This window comes from Pelobates fuscus, chromosome 10 (assembly GCF_036172605.1).
Source record: "Pelobates fuscus isolate aPelFus1 chromosome 10, aPelFus1.pri, whole genome shotgun sequence".
Classification (NCBI taxonomy): Eukaryota; Metazoa; Chordata; class Amphibia; order Anura; family Pelobatidae; genus Pelobates; species Pelobates fuscus.
In genome coordinates this window covers 24,508,268-24,527,644 of record NC_086326.1, presented here as the reverse complement: position 1 = coordinate 24,527,644, position 19,377 = coordinate 24,508,268, and the positions used below count along the sequence as shown (strand labels likewise).

At 40.1% G+C, this 19,377-nt stretch overlaps 1 protein-coding gene across 1 annotated transcript in view; it reads right to left on the bottom strand.

The window, feature by feature from the left end:
• The window catches only part of LOC134575739 (protein FRA10AC1), a 30,993-nt gene extending 13,799 nt beyond the window's left edge, over positions 1 to 17,194 (bottom strand). Inside the window, exons 1-5 of the mRNA XM_063435126.1 lie at positions 17,109 to 17,194; positions 11,773 to 11,849; positions 6,896 to 6,991; positions 6,776 to 6,821; positions 48 to 124 (exon numbers count right to left, since the gene is read on the bottom strand). Of these exons, the coding sequence (XP_063291196.1) occupies positions 48 to 124; positions 6,776 to 6,821; positions 6,896 to 6,991; positions 11,773 to 11,849; positions 17,109 to 17,120 (308 nt within the window). The 5' untranslated portion in view covers positions 17,121 to 17,194. The remainder of the gene's footprint in view (positions 1 to 47; positions 125 to 6,775; positions 6,822 to 6,895; positions 6,992 to 11,772; positions 11,850 to 17,108) is intronic.
• Between the last annotated feature and the right edge of the window lie 2,183 nt (positions 17,195 to 19,377).

Here is a 19,377-nt window from a genome sequence, read left to right as displayed (position 1 = left end):
AATAGAAAACTGAAAGTAATAAGTGAACTTAAGTTATCGTTACTTACTTTGAAAGCTGAAAGTCTTGTAGCTTTCCTCCATAATACAGAATGTAGTCATTGACAAATTTCTGATGCCTGGCAAACTGGAAATATGACTGTTAAAGAAATTAAGTTACTATATAAAGACTACTGCATGCTGTGTCAGAAATGACCGAGATACATGCAAAACTGTTTTAAACAGTCCAAGATTTTCCATTATTCAGATTATGTATCTCAACTATTTTAAGATTAGCAATATGTATGTTTTTTTTACATTTTTGGGGGGGGTTTAGAGATATTGCAGACTTAAAACACACATAACATACAATACATATTGTAAGGATTTGATATGCACCAACACATAAAAAAGCCTTTGATTTGATCTACAGCGTTAGTCACTACACCGTGGTGGTCTGGAACCTAACAAGCCGTGTATTAGCGAGGTATGCTGTACGAAAGAACCCTTTCACACACCCACCATCTTCTCCTTAATGGGGAACATCAGAATTAGGATGTTTTTCTTGGGCGCTCTGCATTTTGGGGTTATATGAAATGGATTCTGTTAGCCTAAGGCTGGCAGAGAATTTGAGAGTTGTACTCCAGTAACATCTGGGGGCTGCAGAAACACTGAGAAGTCTTTGGGAATTATTGCTTTACAGGAGTTCACACTCTCAACATTGATAATTTAATACCTAATCTGTGGGATGTCAAAGGAGGAGGCAGTCCCTTGTTCACTAACAAAGCTTACAAAATGTAAATTTAAAAAATGCCACACTGTTTTTAAAAAGCAATAAAAACCAAAAACAGAAATTACCCAACTCTAAATATTTATATAGGAATAAGGGCTGGATAGTATTATTTAGAAAATAAGATGTGAGATCACCATTATGAAAGGAATAAACAACACATTTTCAGAATACATTTTGGAGGAAAATCATACAAAATGATTGTCTCATTTTAACTGAAAAGCTTTCATATTAAGGAAGCCAGTAGAAAAAGCTTTAACGCCTGGTTTGAATAATGTATGCGTTACTAATGAACAGGGATGAATAATGTGGTCTAAGCATTTATTTCAGCACAAGGGATTTATTTAAAGGGCTACTCCCAGCACTATGATTCCTTAAGCGTTTAACAAGTAGAATCTTTGTCCTTTTCTTCCTTCATTCTAATGATTATTGCCACATTAATTTGCAAAATGTTTGCAAGTGCATTGGTTCTTCTTAGCATTTACTGTCTTTGGTCATAAGAGCGGGAGCTGAGGGATGGTTACTACCAGCTTGCAAATAATTTTTTTTTTTTTTTTTTTAATTCCTTTTCAATTGTGTGCTAAAATACAAATTCCATACCATTCTGCTGAGCAGCTGTTCACGGGATCTGTGGTTGCAGATTTCAGCAAAACATGGGAATTTTACAGGTGAGAATGGATTTTGTTTTTTTTCATTGTAATATATTGTCATTTCCTATCCTCAGCTACATCTCAGGGTTCTTGTGGCCTATGGTTCCCTTGGCATCGCATAGTTAGGTACCAACACTGCAACGCAGATGCCACCATAATTGGACCCAAATCCATAATTAGATTTTCCCCCATAGGAAAGCATTGATTCAGTGCTTTCCTATGGAAAGGTCTAATGAGCGCACAGCATTTGCCGTGCATGCACATTAGCTCCCGCTTGTCGCAGAATGTCGGAGGGGGCGGAGGGTCGACCCACCAACGAGAGGCATCAGTGCTGTGATCAGGAAAGTGAATAAAGGGATTTTTAACCCTTTATTCACTTGGGAGGAGGGGCAGGGGGAGCGATTTGTATTCCTGGCACTATAGTATACCGTTAAAGTAAAGGAAAAAAATGCCTATTTACAATGTAAATGCATAAAAAAAATTTTGCAGTCTTCTCCTTTATTTATTTACATTTATTAACATTGTAAAATATTTTTTTTAAAAACTGCAGTTCCAGTTAGAAGTTTAACACACTTAAGATATTTTAAAGTACCTACCCTGATATTTACTTTCAAATAAATACAATTTAAACCAAACAGCAGAAAACAACAACAACTGAAGATTTCGGTTTGGTATTTAACCCCTTAAGACCGCAGCCAAATGTACAAGAAGTGATCAAAACAAAACATAAACAAAACCTGGCATTTGCGCTATATGTCTGTCCAACCATAATTCACCTCTTTCATATTAAATGCACCCCCCCCTTATTATATATCATTTTATTCAGGGGAACAGGGCTTTCATTTAATATCAAATATTTAGCTATGAAACATAATTTAATATGAAATAAATGGGAGAAAATAAGAAATTTAGTTTTTTTTAGTTCTACATGACATTTTAACTGTCAATGTCATAATACTGTTTGCTTTTACTGCAATAAAATACAAATATTTGTATTCAGCAAAGTCTCACGTGTAAAACAGTACCCCCTATGTACAGGTTTTATGGTGTTTTGGGAAGTTACAGGGTCAAATATAGCACGTTACATTTGAAATTGGAATTCACCAGATTGGTTACGTTGCCTTTGAGACTGTATAGTAGGCCAGGAATTAAATTTACACCCATAATGGCATACCATTTGCAATAGTAGACAACCCAAGGTATTGCAAATGGGGTATGTCCAGTCTTTTTTAGTAGCCATTTGGTCACAAACACTGGCCAAAGTTAGCGTTAGTATTTGTTTGTGTGTGAAAAATGCAAAAAACGTCACTTACTGGCGATATCATCGTTGGAATACATTTTACTGTTTTGAAACACTAATATTTGTGTTCAGCGAAGTCTCCCGAGTAAAACAGTACCCCCCATGTACAGGTTTAATGGTGTCTTGGAAAGTTATAGGGTTAAATATAGTGCTAGCAAATTAAATTCCCTATACTTTCAGCATGGGTTGTCAGGCAGGTCCCGCTAATTGTAATTAATTAGGATAAATATATGTGTAGAATTAATATATGTATATATATATATATATATATATATATATATATATATATATATATATATATATATATGTATATATCATTTATTTTTGTATTTTTATTTATATATAGGTATATATATATATATATAGTGATATATACGTATATATTTATGTATATAGATATATATTATTTCGTTCTGTGTATTTTGATATAAATATATATATATATTAATATCACAATACAGTTAGAACGAAATAACACACATCATAATTTTTTAATTATTTATTTTTAATTCTTTATGTATTTACATTTTTTTTATATTATATATAAATATATATATATAACAATAATTATATATATATTTAATCAGTATCAGTCTACGTGTAATTTGAAATTAATATATATATGTATAGTTATATATATTAATAGTAAAATACACCTAGACAGTGTATGTGTGTGTATGTATATATATATATATATATATATATATATATATAAATATCACAACTGTTTCTGGCACTCTTCCCAAATAAAAATATAAATAAATAATATATAAAATATATATATACCGTATATCCTGAGTATAAGCCGAGTTTTTCAGCACATTTTTTGTGCTGAAAAACCCCAACTCGGCTTATACTCGAGTCACTGTCTGTATTATGGCAATTTACATTGCCATAATACAGACTGGGGGCTGTGTGCGGTTACTTACCTCTTCTGCAGCTCCTGTCAGCTCTCTCCTCCTCCGCGGCGGTCCGTTCAGCACCTCTGTCAGCTCCCAGTCTAAGTCTCGCGAGAGCCGCGGGGTCATAGTGCGGCTCTCGCGAGACTTACAGTGTGAGCTGACAGAAGAGCTGCACGGACCAGCGCGGAGGAGGAGGGGGCTGACAGGAGCTGCAGGAGAGGTAAGTGCTCTCTGCCAGCCCCACTCCCCCCCACTGAACTGCCAATGCCACTGGACCACCAGGGAAGGAGAGCCCCCCTCCCTGCCATGTATCAAGCAGGGAGGGGGGACGAATTTTTTTTTTAATAATAATAATAATAAAATAATAATAAAAATGAATAAATAATAATATAACAAAAAAAATTAAAATTATAATAATAAAAAAAATATGAAAAAATGCCCACACCCCACCAAGGCTCTGCATCACACACACACACACACACACACTGCACTCACTCATGCACACTGCACTCACTCATACACACTGCACTCACTCATACACACTGCACTCATACACACACACTGCACTCATACACACACACTGCACTCATACACACACTGCACTCATACACACACACACTGCACTCATACACACACACACTGCACTCATACACACACACTGCACTCATACACACTGCATTCAAACACACTGCACTCATACATACACACACACTGCAGTCATACACACTGCACTCAAACACACACTGCACTCATTGTATACACACACACTATAAATATTCAATTAATATAATTTTTTTAGGATCTAATTTTATTTAGAAATTTACCAGTAGCTGCTGCATTTCCCACCCTAGTCTTATACTCGAGTCAATAAGTTTTCCCAGTTTTTTGGGTAAAATTAGGGGCCTCGGCTTCTATTCGGGTCAGCTTATACTCGAGTATATACGGTATATATATATATATATATATACTTAGATCATATGTATATAATTATTTTTTTTTACACTGGTTTAACTTTTTTTTTTTTTATTTGATTTCAGCCAGCAGGGGGACTAACTGTGGCAATGCAGCAGCCAGCTATCCCGGCCATGTGATTGTGAGGTCCTCGCAAGGACCTCACTCTCACATGGCCGGGGGGCTGCTGGAGGGCAGACATGCCGCGGGGGGCTTCCTGGGAGTCCCCCCAACCGCGATCGCCGGCGTGGGTTCGCCGGCGACCGGGTAAGTAAAAAGAAAACGGAGGGCGTACAATTACGACCGGCGGCGTTTAGAGCCGCTTAAAAAAGTACATAATTGTACGCCCTCTGGTCTTAAAGGGTTAAAAAAAAAAAAAAACATTTTCATAAATATACACTAAACAAAATTATAAACGCAACACTTTTGTTTTTGCCCCCATTTTTCATGAGCTGAACTCAAAGATCTAAGACTTTTTCTATGTACACAAAAGACCTCTCTCTCTCAAATATTGTTTACAAATCTGTCTAAATCTGTGTTAGTGAGCACTTTTCCTTTGCTGAGATAATCCATCCACCTCACAGGTGTGGCATATCAAGATGCTGATTAGACAGCATGATTATTGCACAGGTGTGCCTTAGGCTGGCCACAATAAAAGGACACTCTAAAATGTGCAGTTTTATCACACAGCACAATGCCACAGATGTCGCAAGTTTTGAGGGAACGTGCAATTGGCATGCTGACTGCAGGAATGTCCACCAGAGCTGTTGCCCGTGAATTGAATGTTCATTTCTCTACCATAAGCCATCTCCAAAGTCGTTTCAAAGAATTTGGCAGTACATCCAACCGGCCTCACAACCGCAGACCACATGTAACCACACCAGCCCTGGACCTCCACATCCAGCATCTTCAACTCCAATATAGTCTGAGACCAGCAACCCGGACAGCTGCTGCAACAATCGGTTTGCAGAACCAAAGAATCTCTGCACAAACTGTCAGAAACCGTCTCAGGGAAGCTCATCTGCATGCTCGTCATCCTCAATGGGGTCTTAACCTGACTGCAGTTCGTCGTCATAACCGACTTGAGTGGGCAAATGCTCACATTCAGTGGAGTCTGGCACTTTGGAGAGGTGTTCTCTTCTCGGATGAATCACAATTTTTACTATACAGGGCAGATGGCATTGTGTGGGTGAGCGGTTTGCTGATGTCAACATTGTGGATCGAGTGGCCCGTGGTGGCGGTGGGGTTATGGTACGGGCAGGCATATGTTATGGACAACAAACACAGGTGCATTTTATTGATGGCATTTTGAATGCACAGAGATACCGTGACAAGATCCTGAGGCCCATTGTTGTGCCATTCACCCACGACCATCTCCTCATGTAGCAGCAAGATAACGCACGGCCCCATGTTGCAAGGATTTGTACACAATTCCTGGAAGCTGAAAACATCCCAGTTCTCGCATGGCCAGCATACTCACCAGACATGCCATCCATTGAGCATGTTTGGGATGCTCTGGATCGGCGTGTAAGACAGTGTGTTCCAGGTCCTGCCAATATCCAGCAACTTCGCACAGCCATTGAAGAGGAGTGGACCAACATTCCACAGACCACAATCAACAACCTGATCAACTGTATGCGAAGGAGATGTGTTGCACTGCGTGAGGCAAATGGTGGTCACACCAGATACTGACTGGTTTTCGGACCCCCCTGGGGCCCTTCTATACAGTAAAACTGCACATTTTAGAGTGGCCTTTTATTGTGGCCAGCCTAAGGCACACCTGTGCAAAAAAACATGCTGTCTAATTAGCATCTTGATATGCCATACCCGTGAGGTGAATGGATTATCTCAGCAAAGGAGAAGTGCTCACGTACACAAATTTAGACAGATTTGTGAACAATATTTGAGAGTAATAGGCCTTTTGTGTATAGAAAAAGTCTTAGATATTTGCGTTCAGCTCATGAAAAAGGGGGGGAAAAAACAAAAGTGTTGTGTTTATATTTTTGTTCAGTGTATATAAAAAAAAAAATCTACATAAATCCCAACATTGCATGCAGCCACAGCTGCTGTTCTGATGATTTAATAAGCACTGTGCAAAGTAATAATAGTATTTTGTTTTACAGCTAGATAACCTGTAATTACCCAACCAGCAAGTGTGTTATTCAAAAGATGGTAAATTTGCAAACACCAATCAGACAAAGGATACAGCATCCATAGATATTAAATGGACTCTCCAGTTTCGAGCTTCTTCTCTGTTCAATAAAACACAGGTTAAGAATCTGTACTGCATGATGTAGATGGCGATTACAGACCAAACAGCACTCACCTGTCCCACTCCTTTGCAGCAACTTGTCTGTGAGCCACTTTTCCATATTTATCTTTCTGAAATGGCTTTTTTAGTAAATCTTCATCTTCCTTGTGTCTAGGGGGAAAAAAAGTGTTTTCAAAATATAGTATATGAAAATTTCAGGAAATAAAATAGACAGATGATCAATTTTCCACAACTATTCCCGGCTTGACAAAGGAACACAGACAGACATCATCTTGGTTTTAAATAAAAAAAAAAAAATAAAACACTTCTGCAGCTTGCAAAATTCACCTCTGCATGGGAAGGTATCAAAATCAAGAGAATGTAATTTATTAAAACAAAACAATTTTACTTGTTTCTTCAGCAATTTAGCAGACTATCTGGCAAGCAAAGGGAAACATAATATCTAAGCAAAAGAGATATATCTGTACTGTGATTTGAAATGGCAAATCTGTTGCATGAACTTGTGATTTAAAGGAGCATTATAGGGTCAGGAACAAAAACATTGATTCCTGGCCATATAGTGTTAAAATCACCATTTGGGTGGCTTGTCCTCACCTTATTTCCAGTGCCTGGCCAATCAGCATCTCCTGATAGAGATGCATGAAATCTGCAGAGCATGGAGACGCTGAACATCTGAGAAGTGGCCACTAGAGATATTCCTAGACTTTAATGTAAACACGGTCATTTCTCTGAAAAGGCAATGTTTAGAGCAATGTCTGCAGGGACATACTATATTCACCAGAACAAATACAATACAAGAGGCTGAAGCTGTTCTGGTGACTATAGTGTCCCTTTAATAATTAGTGGCCACAGAATATCTATTTGTAATAAATATTTTAGCCTAGGCTAGCAAATACCTATCAATTAAAGGGTTCCTAAATTCAACATAAGCAAACAGTTTTTTAATATTGTATTACTGATATATACTACTATTTGACTGTGACAATAAGTGTACCAGTAAAAATAAGGTGAATATATAAATAATAATATTAAATGTATGATTTCCAATCGGTATAATAAATAAACAGTTTAACATGGGCCTAACTTTTCAAGCATCTTAATATGGAATTCTATTTAGGCATGTATACCATTTTAGAAAATACATATACACATTTTGTGAAAATTCTTAACTAAACCAGTAATGATATATCATTTGACACACTGGTATCAACTTTTAGACATGGTAACCAGCAAATTGGATTCCCTAAAAATAATTCTACTTAATAACATGTATCATTATGGAATACTGATACAGGTAGTAGTTTGCATAAAAATTACTCTATTTTATGTGGGCAAATAACGAACTAGAATATTAAAAATGAAATAGACGAGCACTTCAGTGTCTCATAGCTTCATTACAAACCACAGAGCTCATTACGGAGACTCTCCAGAGATTTGGCAGTGCAAATGCTTTGAAAACAATTGACAAAAAAGAGGTTTGCGGCTGCTCCAATAACAATTGATATTTAATTACCATATGGAAGAAGAAGAGATGGGAAACACTTGATTTACAGCATCTTCATTTGTGAAGAAAAAAAAAATGACATGGGTGTAAAAAGTCTTCACATATTTGCAATGAATTGCGGTAGTCAACAAATGGTTGATTTTAAAAATACACAATGCAGTTTCTATTGCTTCAGTATGAAAAAAAATAGATGTCTGCCTTCATGGCTCATTGGCTTAAAGATTCTGCTCTCACGGCTACCTAAACTTATCTAGTTATCTCCATTCACGCCAATATGTACACCATCTCAACTACCTGGAAGTGATTCAGAGGCAGATCAAATAATGAATAATACCACAGTGAAGATTTTTAAGGAATAGGTAAACGTCTAACTCTCGTTCCTGCTCATGACATTTTCTTCTTATTACTCATACACCTATAATCTATAATGCTCTCACAGATCCACATAGCTATCCCCCAACAGACATTAACTACCAATCTCTTAACCTTATAACGTAACACTATAAAATAGCTATAGCCCCCAACATCAACAACCCCCCCCCCCCCTCCTTTAAAGCCACAAATCCGTAATAATCGTTATACACAGTCTTCCTTTTCTCCAAGCTATATTTGGGTATAAAATATATGTATATCAGTGGTTCCTAAACCAGTCATCATTGCCCACCAATGATCCAGGATTTATGTATTTGCCTTTTTTATTCCAATGGAGATACTGACAAAACCTGGACTGTTGTTGGGTTGTGAGGATTGGTTTGGGAAGCACCGACGTATACACTTATGTGTTTTATCAACCTGCACATCTGCGCACAGTTAGTCAGATGGTGTGCATCCAAGTCGAATATCTCCAGATACTTGTTTTGGTGCATGGTTTGAAAAGGAGAAAAGAGAAGTCTACATGGCAAACTCTTTTTAGCAAGACCCTCTTTACTTCTTGTTTTTGGTAACTTGTAATTATTAGCAATTTTACATGTCAACTATAAAACTGTATTCTCTTGGAATATTTTGGTGCTATATAATTGATGGTAGTAAGTGGCAAAACAAAGGAATGGGGAGTTCCATATAAACTTCCAAGATCACTTGCCCCTGCAATCAAGTGAGGGTAAGTTGGCATTGAAAAGGATGGTCTTGTTCTGCTGTACATGCCTGCTTGAGGCACTGTCTGAAGGGCCTATTGGGAAATAGCTTTATCACACATGGGCCTCTGATGAAGTAGCTGGCAGCGCCACGAAACGCGTAAGGCGAGACTTCTGATATTCAAAAAGCGGATGATTTTACCAATGTGCATGTAAAACGTAGGGTCAGATACTTGTGGAGAATTACGACAGGTGGCAGCCCAGCACGGGTTTCAGTCTTGTCGATCTGAGAGGAAGTCCCGGGATCTCAGAACACCTAAGTTTACTACCCCCCTGGAGCCGGCACTGGGTAGGACTGTGAATAAACCGTATGTATTGGGCATAGTGCTACCCTCCATATTCACCCTCTCTTGTGCCTTTGTTGTGAACTGCTTTTATTTCACTGAGCACTTTTGTGGAGCACAGTGTATTTCCACATACCTGCAGCTTTCATACGATACCAGAGACACTCTAAGCACGTTATTTTACTTTTTTCCCCCCCTTCTTCTTCTTAGATATTTGCTCCTGGTATTTCAGAAGATTTTATCTTACGATTGTGTTTGATTACTCTGTCACACATGGTACCATAAGGAATCAGGGACAGACTGAGAATCTCAAAGTGTACATCATCCTTCAACTTATGCACAACTTACACATAAACAGTAATAAAGGAAGAAAGATACAATGTAGCCAGCTCTTCTTCCCTCAAACCACCACAGCCTTTCAGGAAGTAAAAAAAAAATAGATAAATTATATTTAGCCAAATCGATGACCTGCATAAAACACAGTTACCAAAGAACACAAACCTATAGGATAACAGTTACCAGAGAACACAAACTTGTAACATTGTTAATCATCAGAAAACTGTTGCAAATGCTATGATCAGATTGAAACATTCTCAAGACACTTACACCAGCAACACCAAAAATAAATAATTCATTCGAGCTTCACAAATGATTTCGACGCGAGGAAAGAATACGCCATTAACACTCTTTTTAAAGAATGTGCTGGTTAGATCATTCGTGCTCAGAAATTAACACTGCCTCTAAAAAACGCTCAACAGAAAATCAGAATAGGATATAAACTAAAGTCAGTAAGAGTGAGAATTTTCTCCTTACAGTGGATCAAGAGATTACTGGGAGATTTCTCAGTGAAGCATGCAATTGGTATTTTGAGCATGTTTCTTGTATAATTAGTGTCAAGACATAAAGATTATTGAAGGATTAACTTTTGAAAAACCCCAGACATACAGGTTAAAATTAAATCCCTTTTTTTTCACAAAAGACAGGAAAATGACAATGCAGAGCTGAACTTGGTAAATCAATATTTTTTGGTATGAAACTGAGCAACATAAATCGTTTTAGCATTTACAACTTTTCACCCAATCTTTTTTTTACTTGAGTAGTACAGCTATTTATATAGTAGCTAAAATGTAAATTAAACCACAACTAAACACACATTTGTTTTGTTTTTGAATACATGACAGTGTTAAGATTAAAGAGACAAATTAATATTAGCCCCTTAAGGATACAACTTCTGGAATAAAAGGGAATCGTGACAGAATATTTCCGTCATGTGTCCTTAAGGGGTTAAAGTAGTTGTTTGGGTACACAGATGCTGCCAATTATCCCAGAGAATGAAAAACACTGATGTTTCTGAGAATAGTCAATGTTTACATTTGGCCAACACACCACCAACAGCCACTTGAGTCCCTTCCTTCCTAACAACTTCACTGCCGAAAGAGAGTATAAAACATATTCACTTTTATATATTTTGCAGAATGAAATTTAGTTCTTTAAGCCTCACTCATCCTAATTTATAGTCTATTAGCAGTCTGCAGAGAAACGCATTTCTCTGCCCAAAGCCACAGTTTACGGACTTAATATCTGTATTTAAAATGTCAGCTCACCCCCTGGGATATTTAGTAGTATTGTTTTAAAACTAATCCATTCAAAGGGCTTATCATAACATAACTAACAAAGTATCCTCTATTTCAGTACAAATGTGGAATAGGATAGAAGGTATGTATACATGCTCCCCCACCTCTCTCTACTCCCCCCCCCCTCCCCCCAAATAGTTCTCCAAGGGCCTCATAACAAATAAATGAGGGTTGCATTATATTTACATGCTGCAAATCAAATTTATGATGAGAATGATAGAAAAACCATGGAGTTAGAAAATGATTAGAAACAATATGCAATGCCATTAACGTATTCCCTTATTAATAAATGTAATTGTTCCAGTAAGTTCATGTGGAAATAATATATCTCTTCTTACAAATCAATGTGCCTTTATACATAATGGATAATAGATACCTCTTTCTATCTTCAATTTTGCAATTGTCTCTTTCTTCATCACTAAAATCTGAGTCATAGCCTCCCAAACCAAGTGCCTAGAGATAAAGCAGAATCGTATCAATGTTATACAATACAATAATAAATTAAATCCGTAATGATTTTCGTAACAGATTACATAAACAATAAACAGACGATCTGGCAGTTCTAGCACATCATTAGGCTTACTGACAAATATTCATCATCCTAAACATTACTATTTATTTACTAGAGTACAAAGTAGCTGTCTATTTAGAAAAACAAAACTGGAAGCGTCAGTTCAGAAAATGGGGCCCCTACTGTATGTACAGTGTGTCTAAAGCAGAGATTACACTTTCCCACCAGCCATACCAATTCATACCAGCAACATGCACTGTGACAGGCTGAAAGTGGCCAGTTGACACTCTCAGACAATCTTGCTGCTCAGGTTAATGCTTAAAGGACCACTATAGTGCCAGGAAAACAAACTAGTTTTCCTGGCACTATAGGGTCTTTGGATCCCCCTCCACCCTCAGGTCCCACTCTCGCCGGGCTGAAGGGGTTAAATTCGTATCTTTCTCCAGCGCCAGGCTCCCTCTGCGCTGGGGACTCTCCTCCCACTTCCGTCATCCACCGAATGCGCATGCGCGGCAAGAGTCGCGCACGCATTCAATCAGTCCATAGAATCACAGTGAGAAGCACGGAAGCGCCTCCAATGGCTGTCAATGAGACAGTCACTAGAGGCTGGATTAACCCTAATGTAAACATACAGCATGTTTACAGCTGCAGGGTTAACCCTAGATGGACCTTGCACCCAGAACACTTCATTGAGCTGAAAACTCTGCACATACAGACTCCAAGCATCATGACAACTGCAAATCACTTAATAATGCTTTGAGTACCCTTTAACCCCTTAAGGACACATGACATGTGATGATTTCCTTTTAGTCCAGAGGTTTGGTCCTTAAGAGTTAAAGGGACACTATAGGAACCTTTAGCCCTGCAATGTAAATCATTGCAGTTTTTGAGAAACGGCAATGATTACCTTGCAAGACTAAGACTGCCTCCAGTGGCTGTCAATCAGATACTTTTGGTCGCCTGACACTGGATGTCCTCATGCAGAGTGCGAGGACATCCAGTGTCAGTTAGGCGACCAAAAGTCCAGCTTCAGTAAAATCCCCATAGGAAGCATTGATTTCCTATGGGGAGGGCCTAATGCATTCACAACACATGCGCCCCCCTCCCCTGTCTCCCCTGTCGGATTACTTCAGAGGAGGCGGATTGCAGACAAAGCGCTGAGGGAGATCGGTCCTGGAATCAGGTTAAAGGAAAAAAAAATTTTTTTTTTTTTATCCCTTTCTGTGCCTGGGAGGGGGTTGCAGTTTTGTATTCCTATAAATATAGAACCACTTTGATGGATGTTCTTTTATGAATGCAACTACAAGCAGAAACTGTGCAGGCTATTTCACACAAGTATACAAAAGAACTCCAAACAGGGTTATTAACAAAGCATGAACGGTATCAAACTGTAAGCCAAAATAGACAAAATGAAAATAGCGGACTTGGATAATTGTTTGCAATTAATTTTTTTTTTCTTCATAGAATAGTGCATATTTATATTTGGTTACAGTGACAATTTTGACATTTCCTACACCTGTTTTTTTTTTTTTTTTATATATATTAGGCTAGTCAAATACGTCAACAACAATACCTCTCACAACAAGCGTGCAACAATAACACGTAGTCAGGGAAACTGGGTTTGTGCTATGCGCCCTGTGGTTGTGTGTAACGGGCCTGTCTCGTCACATTCGGGTGTAAATGACTAAGTCCGTCGCTATAGTTTGTCGATATAAAGGGAGACTGGTAATCGTCTATAGAGTGTGCTCTCGTTTCTCGCCTATGGCTAATTAGGGTCAGCTCCCAGTCAGTATGTCAAGGCTCTAGGATCAGCCCTGGGTTGTGAAGGTTGATCTGAACCCCTAACCTATGGGGTAACGGAGGGAGGGGGGGGGAGGGGGTTTGTATTGGGCTAGTCGTCAATGAGAGTCTTTGATGGCATTCTTCACAGTTTGGCACAGACTTTTTCGGGGTTGTGTGGAAAATGCTTTTCTGTTGATTTGTTCTTTCATGTCACGGCATTTAGTCCACTTCTTGGTGCAAAGGGTGTGATGTTGACCATGTCCCAGGTGCTGGTGGTGGCTTGTGCCCGGGCCAGTGTCCATCCTATTGCTGCCAGGAAGGTGGTGGCTTCCGCCACGTCTGTGGCCTTATGTTGCTTGCCGTCTTTGATGACTGTAAGGGCCCTAGGGGTAGTCCATTTAAACGGCATTCCTGCCTCTTGAAGTTGAGTTGTTATGGGTTTCATGGTTTTCCTCTATATCAAGGTGGAGCGATGCAGATCATGGAAGATCGATATTTTTTGCGATTCAAATTCCAGAGGTGCTCTGTCCTGGGCTGCTCTCATCAGTGCTTGTTTATCTTGTCGTGTCCTGCAGCGCAGGATTATGTCCCTTGGGGCTGTGAGTGGTGCCTTAGGGGATTTGGCGATGCGGTATGCACCGTCGGTTACAAATAGTTTGGCTTGTTTTGCTGGAAGCAGTGTGTTTACTAGCCTCCTGATATAGTGGGGAAGTTCTTCTGTCCCCACGTTATCTGGGACCCCTCTTATCTTCAAGTTATTCTGGTGGGTTCTTTCATCCAGGGCGTCCACTTTCAGTGTCAGGGTGGAATGGAGTGCTTGTAGTTGCCTGACCGAGTCTCCCACTACTGCCAGATTGTGTTGTAGGTCGGTGATGTCTGTTTCGGAGGTTTGGATGCGGGTTGTGACCGCTTGTACTTCTGCCCGTACCGCGGCCATGTCTGCTGTTTTTTGACAAAGAGGTTGTCAATGTCTAGCTTTGTCACTGGGACCAGGTTTGCTGGGGTAGATGTGGCTGGGAGCCTATTTGTGGGAGATCCTGGGGTGTCTGCTATCCTGGGTGTCAGAGGCCTCAGCTGTGGCCTGGTCTTGCCCCTGTGTTTGGGTGGGTGTTGGAGCAGAGTGCCTATGTCTTGTGTTTTCCCTGGTGTATGTACCTGGGGTTTTGGGGTCTTCTTTCCCATAGCTGCCAGTTCTTAGCATTTTTGTTTCGCGCCTGGCGGCTGAAAGAAAGGCATCAGTGTGTGCCTCACCCGCTCCTGCAGCTGTTGCTTGGCCCCAGGTGAGTCAATGGCTTTCAGGGGTATGGATATTTGGTGGGTTTCGCCGTGAAAGTTGCGGAGCTCCCAAAATGGCGTCTGTGCCGGATCGCCGCTAAGCCCCGCCCCCGCAATGAAGCTATTTTAGCCTACAATTTAAAATTCATATTTTAGTGAATAACCCTGAAGACATTAAATACCAATTAATATACCATTGGGCTTAAAGGCTTACGCCAACCAATAAAACAGTGTTTCGGTAAGAGTAACTCCTCTAATCCTGGTTCCCCCTGCTCAAAGTATATAAAAAAATAAAATAAACAAAGCTAATAACATTACAGCGCTAAGACCACGTTCTCCCCTTAGTCGGTCCTACTCAGCTGTCATTACTTCCCCTCGCTTGCCAGGGAAAGAATGTAGGAAGATATGGGTGGCATGCAATGGTGTGTGTGCTGCCATTAGATGCCTGCCACCAGCATGCTGTGAGTGTCGATGACATACAATATGAACAGAATGAATAGTAACCAGTACAGAAGTCTTGTTCTAGGTTGGCTAAAGATTACCCATTTGGTGCTAATGGGGAAGGAGTTACACCTCCGGCAGCAATAGGAGTTAAGCTTGGTATGGTAAACTTGGTAATTTTGCACCCTGCAACGTAAAACACTGCAGTTTTGCATAAACTGCAATGTTTACATGCAGGGTTAAATGGAACCAACAGGCAGTCCTTCTGTTCTCCGTACATATGCTGTAGTTTCTATGGCTAGTCCCTAGCTGACGCAGCTAGCGCTGGCTAGAAAGTATAGGAACAGACAAACGGACATCACTCATTTAAACGCCAGCATGACACTAGTTTAAACGCCTGTAAATGGAGCTAGCTTGCCTGCGTCATGAAGGCTTGCCCTGCTTGGGGAATTGTCCCCATCAGGGCAAATCAGAAATGACAGAGGAAGAAGCAACAGCAGACTGGAGATAGGAAAATGTGATACGAGAGTAGAGGAAAAGATAAACATGTGACAGGTTCCCTTTAAACACATCAGTCGCACCATCAGCGAGATGATATTGCATGAGGAGGTGCGAGCGGCAGTGGCGAGGGATTATCAGCACTGTAGAAAAGGTCAACTTTGCAAACCCTCTTCATCTGTTCAAGCTTTTTGTGGCTGTCCAATCACACACTTACCACTGCTCAATAAGACGTCTTTGCGAGGCAGGTGCTCTTGGCAACGGAGTTTAGCTCCGCTGACCTAAACAGCCTGGTCCCACAGGGCCGGTTGTGTGAAAGTCAGGGGCAGTAACAAGGTTATTTTATAAATATGTCAATTTCTATTGAACCCTGCACTTTTTGTAAAATGTGAAAAAAAAAAGAGAGAGAACACACACTTCACACATAAAGCATTTCAGCCAGCTAAAGTGCTTTAGGTGTGTGGAATCCTGTAAGAGTGTGTGGGCCAGTAAGCAAACATACTATAAAATGCAAATTGTATATGGTGACAATGTAATTCCTTCTGTTTCCACAAATGCTGATGGAAAATGTGTATTGGCATTTTAATCTTAATAAGACTGTATACTATTATCGGCAAAGAACTTGATTCCCTGACAGGTAAGGGTTGTTCATTAAAAACAAAACAGTATTATTGACTAAAACTTCAGATCTTAGCAAATTAAATCAGAAGTGAACAAATTAGGTGAAAACAGGTGATTCAGAAAACAAAAAACTCCAACACAGTTCTAGCCACAACTTAGTTTTGCCATTGGTTTTTACATTTTCTAAAGGTCGAAATTTAGTGACTATCCGTGCACATCCCCCAATTTGGGCTAAAATTGCCAAGGTGGAGTTGGAAAATTTCCCCAAGTCAACAATTTTTACCTAAAATTTGCAAATCAGATTCCAATTCCCTACAGTCACTGTTTAGTGACTAGACCCCAACTCAAAATAATAATAATAATAATAATTATAAAATACAAGTTACTTGGTATTTTCTAACCAGCTCTTAGTATAATCCCTTGGCACTATAATGGACTACCATCCCTATAATGCACAGCCAGTCCCTGCTAGGCTTAGTGTGATGGGAAAGGTAGCCCACTACAGTTGATGAGCCAGAGATGAGCCAACCCCGCTGTATACATCATGGCCGGATCCCACATTGCACAATAACACCATAGCTTACATATTTAGCCATTATGTCGATATAATCTTCATTAAAAGAAACCGGAACCAGGCTCTGACCATAGAAAACACAGCGAGTGCGCGTACAAATAAGTTCCCCCCTCCCCCCGGCTACACAGGACAGACAGTTTAGTTCCGCATGTCGTTCAAGAAACCAACAGTAGATGGCACAGGCAGGCACTGGGTGAATTTAGAGATAGCTCAGGCTGGTCCGAGTCTGGTTTGAACTCCTACACCTATCAGAATGAGCCATCCACAGATATTGCATTCCTTTATTCACACCAAGAATGGCTAGTGTTCAGTTACACATTTTTTTTTTTTTTCTACAAAATGATTATGGTGGGTGCAGGGTAGCAATAGTATCAGTATGCATTCCATGAATATTTGATATAGTCACGTCTATATGTAGACAGTAGGATTTTCTTTTCTGGACAACCATCACTTCTGCAAAGTGTTGCCCCAAAGCATGTAGAATTCATATGCTGCAGGAAAGGAAATCTTAAGATGTAGTTAGTCTATCTATCTATCTGTCTGTCTGTCTATCCATACAATACACGGCCCTGCACACACCTGTAAGAAGTACTTGCCAACTACTCAAGAAAAAGAGCTCTAAACAGACTTTTCCACCAACTTTAAGTATTCATTGTGAGTACAGTCACAATACATCAACGTTTCCATTTGTAAAGACTTTCAGCAGGATATCCAGTGAGAGCTCTCCATCGTGATTAGTTTGTATATATATTTATATAAAAATGATGGGTCCATGCTTTCCCTGTGCCACCTGTTTACAAATCTGTCTATTGTCTCATAATAATAGCGCCTGTGCTGCTGTCCTGCTGTCCTTGCATTTGAGAATACCAGAGAGAAACTCTCATGAATAAAGTCAAGTGAGCACATATTTTACTATGCTTGTAGCAGTGCTAGTGGCTATTGCAGGACATTTATACCCATTTATGGAGTACGTAAGCAGGGCTCTGCCCATGGGCAGCCCTCGTTAACTGTCCTGTATGTCTATTTTGTTATTCTGATATACATGCACTCATGAATAACATATCTCTTTTATGGCTGAGAGCATTTACATCATTGTAAATGCTCTCAGCCATAAAAGAGATATGTTATTCATCCCATCACTGCTATCTTTCTGCCTTATTCTCACCAACCCTCTCCTGACTTCATACCTACCCCGTTTGTTTATCCCCGTTTGTTTACCCCGTAATTTATCTCATTAGCTATTGTCACAGTTTAGTTATTTTATTCAGATTTTTGCTCAGTTCACCGCAATTCACTGTTTAGTGACTAATCCAGGGTCATTGCTAGGATGAAAAAATACTTGAACACCAAAACAACATTTGGTGACCGCTCCCCAAACACCGCCTCTTAACACCTACAAGATACGTTTCTTGACACAGTCACAGTTAAACACAGATATACACACAGGCAACCTCATGCACAGACATACATAGACACAGGCAGGCATACATAGGTATATACAGGGACATCTTTCCCCATGGGCACGCTGGGCAGTTGCCCGGGGGCCCCACAGGCATGGGGGCTGCAGCGCGCTGCCCAGTGAGCCCGGCCGACAGGAGAGAGCCGGCTCTGGTTTTATGGCCTTGGGCCCTTTCGGGCCGGTGAGGAGATCAGAGATCTACCTTCGATCAGGGACAGAGGGCAGGAGGACACGGAGGCAGGGGGAGGGATATCTCCCACACACAGCACCCCTCACACACACACACACAGCACCCCTCACACACACACTCAGCACCCATGCACACAAACACATACACTGCATCCCTAAATGCAGTATGTGTGTGTGTGTATTCAGCAGTCTGTATGTATTCAGCAGTCTGTGTGTGTAATCAGTGGACTGTGTGTGTGCATTCAGCGGACTGTGTGTGTATTCAGCAGTCTGTGTGTGTTCATTCAGCAGTCTGTGTGTGTTTGTGTGTGTGTATTCAGCAGACTGTGTATATGTATTCAACAGTCTGTGTGTACTCAGCATTCTGTTTGTGTGTGTGTGTATGTGTGTGTATTCAGCAGTCTGTCTGTATGTGTATTCAGCCGTCTGTGTGTACTCAGCATTCTGTTTGTGTGTGTATATGTGTGTGTATTCAGCAGTCTGTCTGTATGTGTATTCAGTAGTGTGCATATTCAGCAGTCTGTGTGTGTGTATTCAGCGGACTGTGTGAACGTATTCAGCAGTCTGTGTATATGTTTGTGTGTGTGTATTCAGCAGACTGTGTGCATGTATGCAGCAGACTGTGTGCATG